The sequence below is a fragment of the Oncorhynchus gorbuscha genome, linkage group LG04, assembly GCF_021184085.1.
Source record: "Oncorhynchus gorbuscha isolate QuinsamMale2020 ecotype Even-year linkage group LG04, OgorEven_v1.0, whole genome shotgun sequence".
Classification (NCBI taxonomy): domain Eukaryota; kingdom Metazoa; phylum Chordata; class Actinopteri; order Salmoniformes; family Salmonidae; genus Oncorhynchus; species Oncorhynchus gorbuscha.
The window spans coordinates 15,554,967-15,575,797 of NC_060176.1; the positions used below are offsets into that span (position 1 = coordinate 15,554,967).

Sequence of the window (20,831 nt, forward strand, 5' to 3'; positions counted from 1 at the left end):
AAAAACACATGTGTATATATATATATAAAAGTATAAGCCATCGGGTGCTGAAAGCATAATCTTCTACACACCTTCCTCCCTTTTAACTGACACCTTGTTTGAGTGTGCAAATACTCCCAAGCATAGGAATGTTGTGGGTCTTCCAACTGCATTAATTAGGAAGAATTAGGGCTGACCTCATTTAGTCGACATGCTGTTGGTCGACCAAAATTTCTTTAGTCGAGCAATAGCAAACACTAAAACCACGGTGTACAAGACAAATGTCCGATTTGCGCGTCTGAGTGGACTAATCCATTGTGCAGGCCGTAACAGTCAATCACTCTAAAACATGTGCTACTGAAATTGTATATGGTTAAAGACAATGGTGCAACATTAATAAACCCCAACCTAATTAGGTCTATAATCAATAGCCTAACTGTTAAGATATGCCTGGCTTTATAAAATCATCCATATATAATCTATAGAAATAAGAAATCCTGCTTCTGTTGCCTATTTGAATGTTTGTTTAATAGCCTACTGATTCCGTGAGCACCAAGCATCACACAACCACAACATGTCAGATAATTAGATAGACTCATTTCACAAATTAGAAATAAATATATATTTTTTTTTAAATATTTGATATCCTGTAATAAAGGCTTTACACTTTTGTTAGAACAGCATCTTTGGTATTACCTATAATTACATTTTCAGATCAATTATAATAACCTTCCTTTTCTTGATCTCATTATTATTACTATTATGATGATCATTATAATAATAAGTAATGTCATTATAATTAGAAGGCGTAGTATAGCAGCCTTGTAGAACCACCATTGATCGCGCTCTAGGCCTAAGAGAGCATCCCGTTTAGTCTTAATACCGTAACTTACTTCGGCCTGTTTAAATACTTACAGTGCTTTGGGAAAGTATTCAGACCGCAGACTTTATTCACAATTTGCTACGTTACAGCCTTATTCTGAAATTGATTCAATTGTTTTCCTCAATCTACACACAACACCCCATTATGACAAAGCAAACAGGTTTAGAAAATGTTGCTAATTTATATTTAAAAAAAAAACTATTACCTTATTTACATAAGTATTCAGACCTTTTGCTATACAAGACCAAATTGAGCTCAAGTGCATCCTGTTTCCATTGATCATCCTTGAGATGTTTCTACAACTTGATTGGAACATTCAATTGATTGGACATGATTTGAAAAAGGCACACACCTGTTTATATAAAGGTCACACAGTTGACAGTGCATGTCAGAGCAAAAACCAAGCCATGAGGTCGAAATAATTGTCCGTAGAGCTCCGAGACAGGATTGTGTTGAGGCACAGATCTGGGAAGGGTACCAAAACATTTCTGCAGCATTGAAGTTCCAAGAACACAGTAGACTCCATAAATTCTTAAATGGAAGATGTTTGTAACCACCAAGACTCTTCCCAGTTAAATAAACGGTTATATTTATGAAAAATAAATGAAATAATACTTATTACTTTTTTCAGCGGCAGGGACTGGGAGACTAGTCAGGATCGAGGGAAAGATTAATGGAGCAAAGTACAGAGAGATCCTTGATGATAACCCGCTCCAGAGCTCTCAGAACCCGCTCCAGAGCTCTCAGAACCTCAGCTTGTGGCGAAGGTTCACCTTCCAACAGGACAACGGCCCTAAGCACACAGCCAAGACAACACAGCGGTGGCTTTGGGACAAATCTATGAATGTCCTTGAGTGGCCCACCCAGAGCCCGGAAATGAATCAAATCGAACAGCTCTGGAGAGACCTGAAAATAGCGGTGCTGTGACGCTCCCCATCCAACTTGACAGAGCGTGATAGGATCTGCGAGAAGAATGGGAGAAACTCCCCAAATACAGGTGTGCCAAGCTTGTAGCGGCATACCTAAGACTCAAGGCTGTTATCACTGCCAAAGGTGCTTCAACAAAGTAAAAGGGTCTGAATACTTGTGATCAGTTTTGTGTTAATACATTTGCAAAATGTATTTTCGCTTTGTCATTATGGGGTATTATGTATATTGTTTTTTCCCCCCTCAATTGAATCCATTTTAGAATAAGGCTGTCACGTAACAAAAATGTGTTAGTCAAGGGGTCTGAATACTTTCCCAATGCACTGTGTATAGGCTACTGTATCAATCATTCATGGCATCACACAGCATACGAGTCATTCATGATTTGAAATGCAATCAAGCATTTTAGTTAAAAAAACAAAGCAACCCTTGAAAATAAACCGTTCAATTTTGGCAATTGCATTCACAAACACATGTGACCGTTTTTAGTCTTTGCTGTAATAAAAAGCTTTACAAACATTACAACACTCTCGGCTACGCTTATAGTTTATTTAGTGACGTCTCTTGATCTCCAGTATTTTCCACAACTAGTCAAAATGTATTCCACACATCTGATTTCCCCTTTACCTCTTGAGCAACCAGTAAATAAACATCCCCCCGTTTAGAGTTTGTCATGTCCTCTGCATCCATTTTGCTGCCATATGTGTTATCGTGATCGGAGTTTGCTACAACCAATTTATTGATGTGATGATATGCTATAGGTTAGGCCCTATTGGTCTGTTTTGCGATGCATACACATATCATGTAAAGATAGCAAGGGTTAAGGGAAAAGGGAATGTTTCCCTAAACAAATTAGGGATTTCATTAACAGAACTTTTCAGTCAGAAATGATTGGTCGAAAGAACAGACGACTCTCGGCCGATGAAGATTTATTTTAGTCGGGGACAGCCCTAACAAGACTGCATACATTTTTTAAACAAGTTCAACAACGAGGAAAGGGTAGAATGTGTGTATCAGGACAAGGCATACACACATAAAACGAAAGAAAAAACAACTTTTCTAGATTGAAGGGAGGTAGGCCTACTATGTGCATGCACTTAAACTAATAAAATGTCCTTCAAGCACAGAGCCAGAAACAAAAATTAAGGGCTAACCAAAATGCAGGGGATTGTTTGTGGGCCCATCCAAAGACAGTCTTTCAGTAATCTGGCAAAAACAAACCTGATAATAAAATGCTGACTAGTGTAAAAATGGAAAAACGTCTTATGATTGCATTCCCTACAAAAATAGACAGGAAATTTCACTCAAGATATAGAACTGCACCAAAACGCAATTAAGGACCTCCAAGACAACAAATAAATTCTACCTTCGACAGTAGCGGTGAAAATTTCTATAAAATTCTGCACTCTTGAAAACCGCCTCATGTTTGCCGGTGGTGAAGCTAATTTTTAATTCTCTTTGAAGACTATCCTCATTGTGTTTGGATTTCATCCCCTCCTTCCAACACCTCAATGTTTATATCCCAGGACAAATTTGCTCACAACAGCAAGCTAGCTAAATAGAACAAATTATTTAGCAAGTGCAAGCTAGCTAGCTAAATTGCCATAAAGGTTTAGTGCTTTTCGACCTGTCCCCAAATTAATGTAATTGGTTCAGAGTTTGTTTTCATATTTTAAACTGCGTGCCGTGATCGTGTTTGGGGTGGGGGAACAAAATACATTTGCGCACGAGCATAGCCGGTTTGGGTTCCGTGTTACTCAGACAACCCCCTCTACTGGTTCACAAGGAAACATTTGCATATTCAAATCTCACGCTCTCCTAAGATTTTGAATTTCTAGCCAAAAAGAAGAAGAGTCATGAAAAAGCAAGCAGCTCTAGCTCTCGTCACTGTATCTCAATTAATTTAAATTGCCATTGATAAAATGCAATTGTGTTCGTTGTCCGTAGCTTATGCCTGCCCATACCATAACTCCACCGCCACCATGGGGAATTCTGTTTACAACGTTGACATCAGAAAACCGCTTGCCCACACATGTGGTCTGCGGTTGTGAGGCCAGTTGGACGTACTGCAAAATTATCTAAAACGATGTTGGAGGCTGCTTATGGTAGAGAAATTATAATGAAATTATCTGGAAACAGCTCTGGTGGACATTCCTGAAGTCACCATGCCAATTGCACATTCCCTCAAAACTTGAGATATCTGTGGCATTGTGTTGTGTGACAAAACTGCACATTTAGGTGGCCTTTTATTGTCCCCAGCACAAGGTGCACCAGTGTGGAGTTCATGCTGTTAAATCAACTTCTTGATATGCCACAAATGTCAGGTGGATGGATTATCTTGGCAAAGGAGAAATGCTCACTAACTGGGATATACATTTGTGCATAACATTTATGGGAGTCTTGAACATTTCTGGGATCTTTTGTTTCATAGGACCAACACTTTAACCCCTTTTTCTCTCCAATTTCATGGTATCCAATTGGTAGTAGATACAGTCTTGTCTCGTCGCTTCCACTCCCGTACGGACTCTGGGGAGGCGAAGTTCGAGAGCAGTGCGTACTCCGAAACACAGCCCAACCAAGCCGCACTGCTTCTTGACACAATGCCCACTTAACCCGGAAGCCAGATTACCAATGTGTCGGAGGAAACACCGTACACCTGGCGACAGTATCATAACCCCATCAACACCATGGGGTTGTTTACAGCGTGCATTATGCCCGGCCAGCCACAGGAATCGCTAGTGCGCGATGGGACAAGGACATCCCTGGCGGCCAAACCCTCCGCTAACCCGAACGAAGCTGGGCCAATTGTGCACCACCTGCCGATATCATAACCCCACCAACACCATGGGGTTGTTTACAGCGTTGACGTCAACTGCCAAATCAATCCTCAGTCTCCCACTGACTCGAGAGACATGCAAAGCTCTCATCCTAACTTTCCAAAGGGCAGTCCAGCACCACCAGAACCAAGTCAAGGACAGATCTTTTCCATGGGTGGCAGCATTTACTTTTGTGCCAGATCTCCATATGTAGATCATAGGTATCACTCACTCAGGCTGTACTAACATTTAGCTGTACTCACCCAGTCAAGTGTAATATGCACCATTCAGGGCGGTAACTTGTAGGTAACATTAGGGCAATTCCATGGTAACAGAAAGATGCCAAGACACATTTTTCACCTTAATATGCATGCCAAAGAACGAACATTGATTGCAAAGTTAAACAAACCATAAAAACCTATGCACAAGAACTACTATGTTCCACAATGTCCACTGACAATGTTACAAAAACACATTTACTTGAAGAACAGTACATTTACATTTAAGTCATTTAGCAGACGCTCTTATCCAAAGTACAGATAGAAAACTTTACAACAGAATGACAGTAAAATCTCTTAGTTTTCGTGACCAAGTTCTCCAAAAACTCTTTAATCTACTCTGATTTACAATTCAAAAGACAACCGAACTTTGATGTGAAGTGGATTAACACCTAATAACAGAATGACATCTGGGTCCCTGATTTGTACTATACAGAACTGCATAATTATTAGGAATGTAACGATTCACCAACATGTATAGATATGTACAGTTGAAGTCGGAAGTTTACATACATCTTAGCCAAATACATTTAAACTCCGTTCTTCACAATTCCTGACATTTAATCCTAGTAAACATTCCCTGTCTTAGGTCAGTTAGGATCATCAATTTATTTTAAGAATGTGAAATGTCAGAATAATAGTAGAGAGAATGACATAATTTAGCTTTTATTTCTTTCATCACATTCCCAGTGGGTCAGAAGTTTACATACACTCAGTTAGCATTTGGTAGCATTGCATTAATTGTTTAACTTGGGTCAAATGTTTCAGGTAGCCTTCCACAAGCTTCCCACAATAAGTTGGGTGAATTTTGGCCCATTCCTCCTGACAGAGCTGGTGTAACTGAGTCAGAATTGTAGGCCTCCTTGCTCGCACATGCTTTCGCAGTTCTGCCCAAACATTTTCTATAGGATTGAGGTCAGGGCTTTGTGATGGCCACTCCAACATCTTGACTTTGTTGTCCTTAAGCCCTTTTGCACGGGATGGCATCCTCATGTTGTGGGGTGCTTTGCTGCAGGAGGGACTGGTGCACTTCACAAAATAGATGACGTCATTAGGGAGGGAAATTATGTGGATATATTGAAGCAACATCTCAAGACATCAGTCAGGAAGTTAAAGCTTGGTCACAATGACCCCAAGCATACTTCCAAAGTTGTGGCAAAATGGCTTAAGGACAACAAAGTCTAGGTATTGGAGTAGTCATGACAAAGCCCTGACCTCAATCCCATATCAAAATTGAGGGAAAACTGAAAAAGCGTGTGCGAGCAAGGAGGACTACAAACACCAGCTCTGTCAGGAGGAATGGGCCAAAATTCACCCAACTTATTGTGGGAAGCTACCCGAAACATTTGACCCACGTTAAACAATTTAAAGGCAATGCTACCAAATATGAATTGAGTGTATGTAAACTAGAGGTCGACCGATTATAATTTTTCAACGCTGATACCGATTATTGGAGGACCAAAAAAGCCAATACCGATTAAAATCGGACGATTTTTAAAATTTGATTTGTAATAATGACAATTACAACAATACTGAGTGAACACTTACTTTAATATAATATATCAATAAAATCAATTTAGCCTCAAGTAAATAATGAAACATGTTCAATTTGGTTTAAATAATGCAAGAACAAAGTGTTGGAGAAGAAAGTAGAAGTGCAATATGTGCTTGCTCAAAACATGAGAACATATGAAAGCTGGTGGTTCCTTTTAACATGAGTCTTCAATATTCCCAGGTAAGAAGTTTTAGTTATTATAGGAATAGGACTATTTCCCTCTATACATTTGTATTACATTAACCTTTGACTATTGGATGTTCTTATAGGCACTTTAGTATTGCCAGTGTAACAGTATAGCTTCTGTCCCTCTCCTCGCTCCTCCCTGGGCTCGAACCAGCAACACAACGACAACAGCCACCATCGAAGTGGCGTTACCCATGCAGAGCAAGGGGAACAACTACTAGAAGGCTCAGAGCGAGTGACATATGAAACGCTATTAGCGCGCGCTAACTAGCTAGCCATTTCACTTCGGTTACACCAGCCTCATCTCGGGAGTTGATAGGCTTGAAGACAAACAGTGCCATGCTTGACGCACAACGAAGAGCTGCTGGCAAAACGCACGAAAGTGCTGTTTGAATTAATGTTTACGCGCCTGCTTCTGCCTACCACCGCTCAGTCAGATTATATGCAACGCAGGACACGCTAGATAATATCTAGTAATATCATGAATCATGTGTAGTTAACTAGTGATTATGATTGATTGTTTTTTTATAAGATAAGTTTAATGCTAGATAGCAACTTACCTTGGCTTACTGCATTCGCGTAATAGGCGCTCCTTGTGGAGTGCAACGAGAGAGAGGCAGGTCGTTATTGCGTTGGACTCGTTAACTAAGGTTGCAAGATTGGTTCCCCCGAGCTGACAAGGTGAAAGTCGTTCTGCCCCTGAACAAGGCATTTAAACCCACCGTTCCTAGGCCGTCATTGAAAATAAGAATGTGTTCTTAACTGACTTGCCTAGTTAAATAAAATGTATAAAAATATATATATATTTTTTTAAATCGGCACCCAAAAATAACGATTTCCGATTGTTATGAAAACTTGAAATCGGCCCTAATTAAATCGGCCATTCCGATGAAACGGTCAACCTCTAATGTAAACTTCTGACCCACTGGGAATGTGATGAAAGAAATAAAAGCTGAAATAAATCATTCCCTCTACTATTATTCTGACATTTCACATTCTTAAAATAGATTGATGATCCTAACTGATCTAAGATAGGGAATTGTTACTCAGATTATATGTCAGGCTAATGTGTATTTAAACTCCCGACTTCAACTGTAGGCATTTTCTCAAAACTGCATTGTTGGTCAAGAGCATGTAAGTAGGCATTTCACTGTAAGGTCTACTACACCAGTTGTATTCGGCACATGGTAATAATAATAATAATAATATATGCCATTTAGCAGACGCTTTTATCCAAAGCGACTTACAAATACAAATTTTATTTGTCACATCTCACACCCTGGGTATTCAGCCAATTAGCGGCCGCAGCTGCAGAAAACACTTCCAACTGGTCAAAACCATTCAATTTTGAGATTTAGATTCCACCCATGGTGTGCTATATATTCATTGAGTATGTCATAGCAAATTTGTTCATAAATATTGATACATTACTAGCTCACACTTAATCTGCAAGAATGACAAGTTAAGTAGTGGCCAATTGTTTTTTGTTTCTCCACTTTAAAATCACCAACTACATTGCCCCCCCCACCTAATCTGATAGTGTTAGATGCCTAGTCTCCCTTATGGCTTAGCTCTGGTGCCTACATAACACATACACCATAGACATGCCTAATTTACACACACAAACAAGAGAGAGAAAGAAGTCAGCTCAGACAGATGCAGCTCATGAGGTCCATCAGGAGCAGATTTGAATTTCGAATGGAAAATTCATGCATTTATCATATTGGAGACCATGTACACTACAAGACCAAAAGTATGTGGACACCTGCTTGTCAAACATCTCATTCCAATATCATGGGCATGAATATGGAGTTGGTCCCCCCTATGCTGCCCTAACAGCCTCCACTCTTCTGGGAAGGCTTTCCACTAGATGTTGGAATATTGCTGTGGGGACTTGCTTCCATTCAGCCACAAGAGCATTAGTGAGGTCGGGCAACTGATGTTGGGCAATTAGGGCTTGCTCGCAGTTGCCATTCCAATTCAGCACAATGGTGTTTGATAGGGTTGAGGCCAGAGTTCTGTGCAGGCCAGTCAAATTCTTCCACAGCGATTGACAAACCATTTCTGTATGGACTTCGCCTTGTACACAGGGGAATTGTCATGCCGAAACAGGAAAGGGCCTTCCCCAAACTGCTGCCACAAATTTGGACACAAAGAATCGTCTAGAATGTAATTGTATGCAGTAGCGTTAAGATTTCCTTTCACTGGAACTAAGGGGGCTTTTCCGAACCTGTTCTGTGAGCTTGTGTGGCCTACCACTTGGCGGCTGAGCCGTTGTTGCTTCTAGACATTTACACTTCACAATAACAGCAATTCACAGTTGACTGGGGCAGCTTTAGAGGGGCAGAAATTTTACAAACTTGACTTGTTGGAAAGGTGGCATCCTATGACAGTGCCATATTGAAAGTCACTAAGCTCTTCAGTAAGGCCATTCTACTGCCAATGTTTGTCTATGGAGAGTACATGGCGGTGTGCTTGATTTTATACAACTGTCAGCAACGGGTGTAGCTGAAATAGCCGAAACCACTAATTTGAAGGGGTGTCCACATACGTATCTAGATACTTTTGTATACATAGTGTATCGACTCGTCTTTAAAGGGAAAGATGCACATCCCTAATAATTATAGATATGTGATATATCCTGAATAGGTACACAAAAAAGGTATAAAAATGCAATATCCTCCTTTGCATGTTTGGTTGTTATTTTACACATTGGCTATTATTCTAATATGCTCCCCCCAAACAAGACCACATTTGGTTGGTACGGACTAGAGGTCGATCGATTATGATTTTTCAACGCCGATACCGATTATTGGAGGACCAAAAAAAAGCTGATACCGATTAAAAAAGGCCTATTTTTTGTTTTGTTTGTTGTAATAATGACAATTACAACAATACTGAATGAACACTTATTTTAACTTAATATAATACATCAATAAAATCAATTTAGCCTCAAATAAATAATGAAACATGTTCAATTTGGTTTAAATAATGCAAAAACAAAGTGTTGAAGAAAATAAAATTGCAATATGTGCCATGTAAAAAAGCTAACGATTTCCTTTGCTCAGAACATGAGAAATTATGAAAGCTGGTGGTTCCTTTTAACATGAGTCTTCAATATTCCCAGGTAAGAAGTTTTAGGTTGTAGTTATTATTGGACCGTTCCGTATTTTATCTAACGGATGGCATCCCTAAGTCTAAATATTGCTGTTACATTGAACAACCTTCAATATTATGTTATAATTATGTACAAGTCTGGCAAATTAATTACAGCCTTTGTTAGGAATAAATGGACTTCACACAGTTCGCAATGAGCCAGGCGGCCCAAACTGCTGCATATACCGACTGCTTGCATGGAACGCAAGAGAAATTAAACAATTTCCCTAGTTATAAGAAATTCATGTTAGCAGGCAATATGAACTAAATATGCAGGTTTAAAATATTTACTTGTGTATTGATTTTAAAGAAAGGCATTGATGTTTATGGTTAGGTACATTGGTGCAACGACAGTGCTAAATCATCACCCGTTTGTCGAAGTAGGCTGTGATTCAATGAGAAATTAACAGGCACCACATTGATTATATGCAATGCAGGACACGCTACATAAACTAGTAATATAATCAACCATGTATAGTTAACTAGTGATTATGTTAAGATTGATTGTTTTTTTATAAGATAAGTTTAATGCTATCAAGCAACTTACCTTGGCTTCTTGCTGCCCTCGCGTAACAGGTAGTCAGCCTGCCACGCAGGCTCCTCATGGAGTGCAATGTAAGGCAGGTGGTTAGAGCGTTGGACTAGTAACCGGAAGGTTGCAAAAACAAATCCCCGAGCTGACAAGGTAAAAATCTTTCGTTCTGCCCCTGAACAAGGCACCCACCGTTCCTAGGCCGTCATTGAAAATAAGAATGTGTTCTTAACGGACTTGTCTAGTTAAAATGAAGATGTTTAATATATATATATATATATATATATTTACTTATTTTTAAATATCAGTGTCCAAAAATACAGATTACCGATTGTTAGAAAAACTTGAAAATCGGCTCAAATTAAATCGGCCATTCCGATTAAATCGGTCGACCTCTAGTACAGACAAGACCAAATCTGAACTAATCAAGTTTGGACATCATAGTAGAGCACAGTAAAGTACAGCAGAGTGGCGTTCAGTGCATTATACTATACTCTAGTGTGCTTTACTCTACTGTACAGTGCTGTATTGTGCTGATATAGACTCAACTTCTCTTTACTGTAGTGCAATATGCTGTCTAAACTTGTGAAACAGATGTCTAAAATTAAACTACTTTTCAACATCCATGCATGTCTGGTGCTCAGTGGTTGAGGACGCTGGTTACAGTAAACGGAAACAGAGGGGGCTCATAGGTAGGTGTCAGTAAGAGCCGGGAAAGATGACATTAACTGGAGAGAGAGAGGTCATCCAGACTTTTCAAAATTATGAGCTGAACATGACAGTATGCCAGTGGAAGAAAATTGGTTCACCTGCTACTATCCTGTGGTGTCATTTCCCATTTTATCAAATGCAATTGCAGTCATTCTGTTATTGCTTTTTCAGTCATTATGTTATAGATTTTGTTACAGAATGACACATTTTAAACATGTATGGGTTTTTGAAACAGAAAGACAAGTCACTAGGCAATATTTCTTAAACTTACAGAAGGCAAATAATTTCAGCAATATTAAATATTACATATAATATTATATATTAAATATTTCAATGACCTGAAGCATGATATTTCTACCTTTAGATTTTGTGGCTTAGAGAAAGCTAAGATATCAGACAGGGCAGGGCGGGTGATATCAATAATACTCTGAGTAGAAGGGAGTGTTTTTGGATTTTCACCCTCCAGACATTATTTCCTAAAGGACTTAATCATGAAATGCCTATGTATGTTATGTTGAGAATTTGAACATGAATTATGTGCCTATTTAAGATTTATGTTTTTCGTATGATGTACCCAATGACTAATGTAAACCTGCTATGTTCTCATTGTAATTTTAGACGTGTTTCATAAGTCTTATTTATACACTTTTGTAATATTTATGAAATGCATATTGATATATTTGGTAGCACTTATGTTTTTCCCTTTGCCTTCAACCCAATTCGATGTGTAGAACGGATGTGGGAGGGGCTCGGTCCACATAAGGGTCAAAATTTACAAAAATTCCACAAAAGCTCTGACGAAGGCCGTGAGGCCGATACGTAAGCTTATTAAATATCAGTGATACTATCAAGAGCAGTGTGCGGTTTCCTTTTTCCTTCAGCAATATTAAATATAAAATGTTGCTATTAGTTGGCAAGGGTCTTAACTTGAACAATATTGTGTTTTAATGTTATTCTAATAGCTTTTAAGACTTTTTTTGGCAGATGTCCTGGTTAGACGAGGGTTTGGCCGGGGTAGGCCATCAATGTGAATAAGAATTTGTTCTTAACCTACTTGCCTAGTTAAATAAAAGTTTAAATAAAAATATAACATGACTTCTAAGACCCCTTTGTTTGACCAGAAATCAAAGCCTTTGCTTTTTCCTAAATTTAAGATAGAAAATAGCTGAGAAAAAATGTATATGCCCGAATTTAAAAAACATATATAGACTGAATTTGAATTTGACATCACATTTGATGTGCTCCTATAAACTTCACATGTTGGTGCTCATGGGTCCTTTAATATGGAAATGGCCATTACAAAATCTGCATCTTCCATTGTATTTCAAAATACTACTACATTAGTTGTCATCTCATAAAGGGAGTTCCAACAGTTCCCCTGTAATAAAAAAGGACGAAGCAAAACAATTATTTCCATGTTTTAAATGTATTTGCACTATTCCATAACAATGTCTGATGTTGACCATAAAACATCAAGTCAATGTTTTGATGATGGAATTTATGCCCATCAAAACAGGCAAGTGATATCCCAAGGATGGATCCATGTCATCCAGAGCCGCCACATTCCTTCACACTGGTTTGGGGGTAGCACTGGGGGACCCTGGCCTTACAGCAGATTACTGTGCTGAGAATCAACAAATATACTGTAGCGTATTTTCTGATATTATTAACATGTGGTGGCATTTTGCAATTTATGAATAGGCTAAGGTTACATGTTACCTAAGTGGTTCTATATTTTTCATATGATGCCCATTAGATTGGCAGGGTAGCCTAGTGGTTAGAGCGTTGGACTAGTAACCGGAAGGTTGCGAGTTCAAATCCCTGAGCTGACATGGTACAAATCTGTCGTTCTGCCCCTGAACAGGCAGTTAACCCACTGTTCCTAGGCCGTCATTGAAAATAAGAATTTGTTCTTAACTGACCTGCCTAGTAAAATAAAGGTAAAATATAAAATAAAAAATAAAATAAAAAGTTTATAAAAAAAGTGCCAGTCATGACTTTCCCAATGTTGTAATTCCACAGAGAACCGTCCGTCCATGTGCTTCAGTTCCTGATATGTCACTGTATATAATCCAGAACTATTTACACAATATTGAAACTAAGACAAATCACAAGTCGGTTCTGAATGATTGTGCACCACATAATGACTGATTATGATAAACATCTGTCAACAACTGTTCAAACGCAAAATGCAAACCACATCTATTATAATTTTATGGATCCTTATGATAATTCATGTAGGGAGTATCTATATGAAACCAAAGGATAAGGCAACAGGTGAAACGTGCATAAATGTAAAAATCACCATATTATTCAGTGTGCAAATTGAATTTAATTATGTAAGTTGACTGGGGTATGAGTGCAACCATATTTATCTACAGATCTGTGAAGAGATTAATGTTGAACGTAGCCAAATAATATTTCTCAGGTTTGTACTGACACAACATGCAGGTCATTGATTATGTATCAAGATATGGTAAGGTGCAGGGCAGGATGTGCCATTTATACCGCCATGGATTTGAAATGCATGTCGAGACATGCAACAACAACAAAAAACAATGGTGGTTTTCAACCCAGTTAGTGCAGGCGTGCACCACTGGCTTTCTCCCGTAAACTAATCTCGTTATGACGCGCGTAAGCGTACTAGCTACATACTATTATGTTTTCCCGAAAATACGCAAATTGACTAGAGTGCGCGCACTAATGAGGATACCGAAACCATGCACAAAGCACACGTCCAGGCCATATATACACACCTCAGTGGGTCCAGCTAACTAACCGCGAGGTTTCTTGCAACACTCGGGTTGTTAATATTCACCCATTTTGACCCTTTAGTCGAGACCTGTCCACCACCACGAAAAGGAAGCGATAGCTTGCTGCTAATGGCATGTATGTGTCCGACATGCCGCACGCGCTATTCCATAACCCAAACTATTTATATAAAATAACTTATAGTAGACAATATTAGCTCCTGGTACCAAGAAATTCACGAAAAACTGTATTAAAAAAGTTATTATTGTCAACGCCAATCACAAATGTTGACAGGTATGTTTACGTTGATGAAAATGAGGGCGAAGGAGGCAACACTCAGTTGCTGCTAGTTAGTAATGAGCTGGCTAATTAAATATCTGGGCTAGCTAGCTAGAGGTAGCCACACTGTAATGGCAAAACATGTGGAGCTGGCTGAACTAATGTAAGTTAACTAAGCTAACTATCTGGCTAGCAATCGAAGTAGCACAATGCTAGCTAATGGTCGTCCTTACCAGATGGAATTCTTTATTTTGAGCTGCAACGCATTGGCCTCAGTCCCTTGCAGTCCAGGAACTAGGGATGGTAAGGTGCTTATTCCAGAGCCCAGCTTCGGGAGCTGATCATGTTGTTGTTGATCCTCAGTCATCACGATGAGATTCAGGATGGGAGGAAAGGGATCTTTAACATGCAGGCCTCAACTTGGACCTCGAGATAGCAGTTATTTTCCTACTGTACATTACCGACCCACCCGTTCTCATTTGCGATATACGTGGCCTCAGTTCCAGGGTAGAAACGGTGCCGGGAAAACATTGTTAGACGGTTAATTTCGAACACCATGCACAGACATGTTTAAAAAAATAATCACAAGTACAGAGGAATACAAAATGCAGGCTTTCCCCAGGATTCCGTCGCAGCCTTGTGGCGACCCGTGCGTTTGCAAACACTAGTGGTGGAAGTGTTTGTGATGCTGACTAGTATTCTGCCAGCAGGACGAACGATGACGTCACATTGAACCCTTCTAAATAAAAGCCCGCATTTCAAAATATTGCCAATGTGGATAATAATATATAATAATAATAATATAATAATAATATATGCTATTTAGCAGACGCTTTTATCCAAAGCGACTTACAGTCATGTGTGCATACATTCTATGTATGGGTGGTCCCGGGGATCGAACCCACTACCCTGGCGTTACAAGCGCCATGCTCTACCAACTGAGCTAGAGAAGGATAACTAAATCAAAAGATATTTACTTTTAACATTTTTTTGTCTCTACTAACCACATATATGTAGGTTTGGATGAGAACGGTGTAGCACGGCCTAATGCTTGCTTTTCACTCCGTCCCTTCCATAGCTCCCAATGCAATATACTGTAATATACTGTACATGGTATACATATTGGCTTGTAGAGAGATCACTTTTCTACCTGCCTCAGCTAAAGTGGGGTGAGAAATACTCAGTAGGGTCTCTGCTAACCAAATATGGTTAGTTTTGGAGTGGGACTGTGTTGTATATACACAGGAAGTAGGGGTGCTGCAGCACTGAAAAATCAGAATAATATTTCATTACTAGTCCTTTATTAGTGGACAACGTAGCCTTGATTATGATAATTTTTTTCCATAAACGTTTTTTTCCTGTTCTCGTTCTCTACAAGCCAATATGTATCCCATGTACAGTCCATTACAGTATATTGCATTGGGGCCTATGTAGGGGAGGAGTGAAAAGCCTGCAGCAGGCCATGTGACACAGTCCACCTCCAAAACTACACCCTTCTCAGTATTTCCCACCCCACTTTAGCTGAGACAGGTATAAAGGTTCTGTCTACAAGCCAATAAGTATCCCCGTGTATTGAGCTGCAGTGAAAGGACTGGGTGGAGTAAGGAGTCACCATTACTCTGAAACAAGAGACCCATTTAAGCTTTGTAGACTATCTATTGAATAATTCCAATAACAAATATTTGTATTTGATTAAAAGTGCATTCATTTAAATATAGCCTACATAATAGCTTTCAACATACCAGTATTTTTGTAAATGTTCAAAATAAATGATGGTATAAATACAAAATGCATCAAAAAAAAATATATTCACAGTTCAGCATGTCTCTGCATGGTAACTCTTATTTTGAAGAAAGAAATGCGCGATCGTTCTGCCAGCTTAATATCCTACTGCTGGGAGAACGGTAATGTGATGCTGCTCCTGCTGCTGCTGTCAGGCAATCAGTGGCGCAGGCGCAGACTGAACGAATGAAGAATAACGTGCTTTTTTGGGGTTGTTTTTACATGACAGTGGTGAGCAGCCAAAAAGTGACCAGCCAAGTACTGCGTGCCTACAGTAAAAATGCATGAATGATCAGTACTATGGACGTGATCTTCAATAATCCAACGAGTTGGTAAAATAACACAAATTAATATAAACAAATTAATATATCTATAATGGCATTATGCTCCATGTATAGACATGCAGCGAATCTGTTAGCCTAAGTAAGGGCTGTCTCCCTACACATTTGCACATTTCATGTTTAGCAAACAACTCAAATGAATGTGTTCTTTGGTCCACAATGGGCCCTAACATCATCTTTTTCTTAAACGTATCAATTTCAACATTATGGAAAACAGCGAGCACAGCAAATGTGCGTGTTCCTTCGCCTTGTCGCACAGTGGAGAAAAACATTTGGCCACGACTTGTTGCTATGCAACCGCAACGCCACCCGCCAGATTCAGCACCACAAAATGTCTGTAAGAAGAATGCATGTGGTGAGTCAATGTATTGTTTCAAACAACTAGCTAATTACAGTATTATACTGCTAAAAAAACATTAACATACCCATTCACAAGTTAAATACAAGAAGAAAGAACTAGCTATAGCCACCTTTATGTGTCCTAGTGTAACGGATGTGAAACGGCGGTGCGCGCTAAATAGCGTTTCAATCGGTTACGTCACTTGCTCTGAGACCTTGAAGTAGTAGTACCCCTTGCTCTGCAAGGGCCGCGGCTTTTGTGGAGCGATGGGTAACGATGCTTCGAGGGGGACTGTTGTCGAAGTGTGCAGAGGGTCCCTGGTTCGCGCCCGGGTATGGGCGAGGGGACGGATGTAAAGTAATACTGTTACATTGGTGCCGTGACCCGGATTACTGGTTGCTGCGGGGGAAAAAAGGAGGAAGGTCAAAAGGGGGGTGAGTGTAACGGATGTGAAACGGCTAGCTTAGTTAGCGGTGCGCGCTAAATAGCGTTTCAATCGGTTACGTCACTTGCTCTGAGACCTTGAAGTAGTAGTACCCCTTGCTCTACAAGGGCCGCGGCTTTTGTGGAGCGATGGGTAACGATGCTTCGAGGGTGACTGTTGTCGATGTGTGCAGAGGGTCCCTGGTTCGCGCCCGGGTATGGGCGAGGGGACGGATGTAAAGTAATACTGTTACACCTACGTCATTTCCGGTCACAACTTGCAGGCTTGTTTTCGAATTGCTGTGCGTTTTGTTGCCAACCTATTTTGCTACCTGACAACTTTACGGGTTTCACTTTTTAATTACCGTTCATATATTTATTTTTTCCTCGACTTTTTTCACTCCGGATTTCTGGACTCCTCTCCAACAGCCGAAGCTAAGTAGTAACATTAACATGATGCCTTCTAATTGCATGCTTTATCTGGACACTTTCCCTCTTTCTATTCGTCAGGTCTTCCCACACCTGTTCCCGACCTCCAACAGCCGTTCCTGTCCTGTCGGTTCCTTGTTTAGAATTCACCGTGCTGTGATTGTGTAGTGTCCTGTCGTAACATTAACATGATGCCTGTCAGGTGTTGCAACTACGGCCTGCGCCTACCCGAAGCGACCTGCAGTCTGTGGCCGCTTCTCCTGTTATTCCCCTCTACAGACTAGAGGATTTCTGTTATTCCCTGTTTGGACTTGAATAAACTCTGTTTCTGTAAAGTCGCTTTTGGGTCCTCTTTCACCTGCATGACATGTACTGCAAGCCCAGCTTCAGACGCAATCGTTAGGCAAGGGTAATTTCAGTGTAGGAAAGGATGAAACAGCGTCTGTGCCACCAGTAAGTACAGATAGTAGTATAAATCCCCTGGCACAGTCCCCGCAGCCGGACAACTTTCTCACGGTTTCTGGAAGGAAATGCTGTAGGAACGCTCAACCGGTGTCGCTCATTCAGCAGACAGAAACTTTCAACCGGTTCTCCCCATTAAGCAGCGGGTCGGTGTCAGAGGCCGAGTCTTCTCTGGTCTCTACTCCTCCCGTTACGGGGTCTGAGACGCCGAAGCTTCCCACCATTAGCTCTGACAAATTGAAAACTCTAGTCATTGGCGACTCCATTACCCGCAGTATTAGACTTAAAGCTAATCATCCAGCGATCATACACTGTTTACCCGGGGGCAGGGCTACCGACGTTAAGGCTAATCTGAAGATGGTGCTGGCTAAAGCTAAAACTGGCGAGTGTAGAGAGTATAGAGATATTGTTATCCACGTCGGCACCAACGATGTTAGGATGAAACAGTCAGAGATCACCAAGCGCAACATAGCTTCTGCGTGCATATCAGCTAGAAAGATGTGTCGGCATCGAGTAATTGTCTCTGGCCCCTCCCAGTTAGGGGGAGTGATGAGCTCTACAGCAGAGTCTCACAACTCAATCGCTGGTTGAAAACTGTTTTCTGCCCCTCCCAAAAGATAGAATTTGTAGATAATTGGCCCTCTTTCTGGGACTCACCCACAAACAGGACCAAGCCTGACCTGCTGAGGAGTGACGGACTCCATCCTAGCTGGAGGGGTGCTCTCATCTTATCTGCCAACATAGACAGGGCTCTAACTCCTCTAGCTCCACAATGAAATAGGGTGCAGGCCAGGCAGCAGGCTATTAGCCAGCCTGCCAGCATAGTGGAGTCTGCCACTAGCATAGTTAGTGTAGTCAGCTCAGCTATCACCATTGAGACCGTGTCTGTGCCTCGACCTAGGTTGGGCAAAACTAAACATGGCGGTGTTCGCCTTAGCAATCTCACTAGGATAAAGACCACCTCCATTCCTGTCATTACTGAAAGAGATCACGATACCTCACATCTCAAAATAGGGCTACTTAATGTTAGATCCCTTACTTCAAAGGCAATTATAGTCAATGAACTAATCACTGATCATAATCTTGATGTGATTGGCCTGACTGAAACATGGCTTAAGCCTGATGAATTTACTGTGTTAAATGAGGCCTCACCTCCTGGCTACACTAGTGACCATATCCCCGTGCATCCCGCAAAGGCGGAGGTGTTGCTAACATTTATGATAGCAAATTTCAATTTACAAAAAAAAAAAAAAATGACGTTTTCGTCTTTTGAGCTTCTAGTCATGAAATCTATGCAGCCTACTCAATCACTTTTTATAGCTACTGTTTACAGGCCTCCTGGGCCATATACAGCGTTTCTCACTGAGTTCCCTGAATTCCTATCAGACCTTGTAGTCATTGCAGATAATATTCTAATCTTTGGTGACTTTAATATTCACATGGAAAAGTCCACAGACCCACTCCAAAAGGCTTTTGGAGCCATCATCGACTCAGTGGGTTTTGTCCAACATGTCTCTGGACCCACTCACTCTCACAGTCATACGCTGGACCTAGTTTTGTCCCATGGAATAAATGTTGTGGATCTTAATGTTTTTCCTCATAATCCTGGACTATCGGACCACCATTTTATTACGTTTGCAATTGCAACAAATAATCTGCTCAGACCCCAACCAAGGAACATCAAAAGTCGTGCTATAAATTCACAGACAACACAAAGATTCCTTGATGCCCTTCCAGACTCCCTCTGCCTACCCAAGGACGCCAGAGGACAAAAATCCGTTAACCACCTAACTGAGGATCTCAATTTAACCTTGCGCAATACCCTAGATGCAGTTGCACCCCTAAAAACTAAAAAAATGTCTCATAAGAAACTAGCTCCCTGGTACACAGAAAATACCCGAGCTCTGAAGCAAGCTTCCAGAAAATTGGAACGGAAATGGCGCCACACCAAACTGGAAGTCTTCCGACTAGCTTGGAAGGACGGTACCGTGCAGTACCGAAGAGCCCTTACTGCTGCTCGATCGTCCTATTTTTCTAACTTAATTGAGGAAAATAAGAACAATCCGAAATTCCTTTTTGATACTGTGGCAAAGCTAACTAAAAAGCAGCATTCCCCAAGAGAGGATGACTTGCACTTTAGCAGTGATAAATTCATGAACTTCTTTGAGGAAAAGATTATGATTATTAGAAAGCAAATTACGGACTCCTCTTTAAACCTGCGTATTCCTCCAAACCTCAGTTGTCCTGAGTCTGCACAACTCTGCCAGGACCTAGGATCAAGAGAGACGCTCAAGTGTTTTAGTACTATATCTCTTGACACAATGATGAAAATAATCATGGCCTCTAAACCTTCAAGCTGTATACTGGACCCTATTCCAACTAAACTACTGAAAGAGCTGCTTCCTGTGCTTGGCCCTCCTATGTTGAACATAATAAACGGCTCTCTATCCACTGGATGTGTACCAAACTCACTAAAAGTGGCAGTAATAAAGCCTCTCTTGAAAAAGCCAAACCTTGACCCAGAAAATATAAAAAACTATCGGCCTATATCGAATCTTCCATTCCTCTCAAAGATTTTAGAGAAGGCTGTTGCGCAGCAACTCACTGCCTTCCTGAAGACAAACAATGTATACGAAATGCTTCAGTCTGGTTTTAGACCCCATCATAGCACTGAGACGGCACTTGTGAAGGTGGTAAATGACATTTTGATGGCATCGGACCGAGGCTCTGCATCTGTCCTCGTGCTCCTAGACCTTAGTGCTGCTTTTGATACCATCGATCACCACATTCTTTTTGAGAGATTGGAAACCCAAATTGGTCTACACGGACATGTTCTGGCCTGGTTTAGGTCTTATCTGTCGGAAAGATATCAGTTTGTCTCTGTGAATGGTTTGTCCTCTGACAAATCAACTGTACATTTCAGTGTTCCTCAAGGTTCTGTTTTAGGACCACTATTGTTTTCACTATATATTTTACCTCTTGGGGATGTTATTCGAAAACA

The 20,831-nt window shown here is 40.5% G+C and overlaps 1 protein-coding gene across 2 annotated transcripts in view; it reads right to left on the bottom strand.

The window, feature by feature from the left end:
* LOC124033734 (DNA-binding protein RFX7-like) overlaps positions 1 to 14,711 on the bottom strand; it is a 42,185-nt gene extending 27,474 nt beyond the window's left edge. For both annotated transcript variants that reach the window (XM_046345946.1, XM_046345945.1), the window contains exon 1: positions 14,287 to 14,711. In XM_046345946.1, coding sequence (XP_046201902.1) covers positions 14,287 to 14,420 — 134 coding nt within the window. In that variant the 5' untranslated portion in view covers positions 14,421 to 14,711. The remainder of the gene's footprint in view (positions 1 to 14,286) is intronic.
* Between the last annotated feature and the right edge of the window lie 6,120 nt (positions 14,712 to 20,831).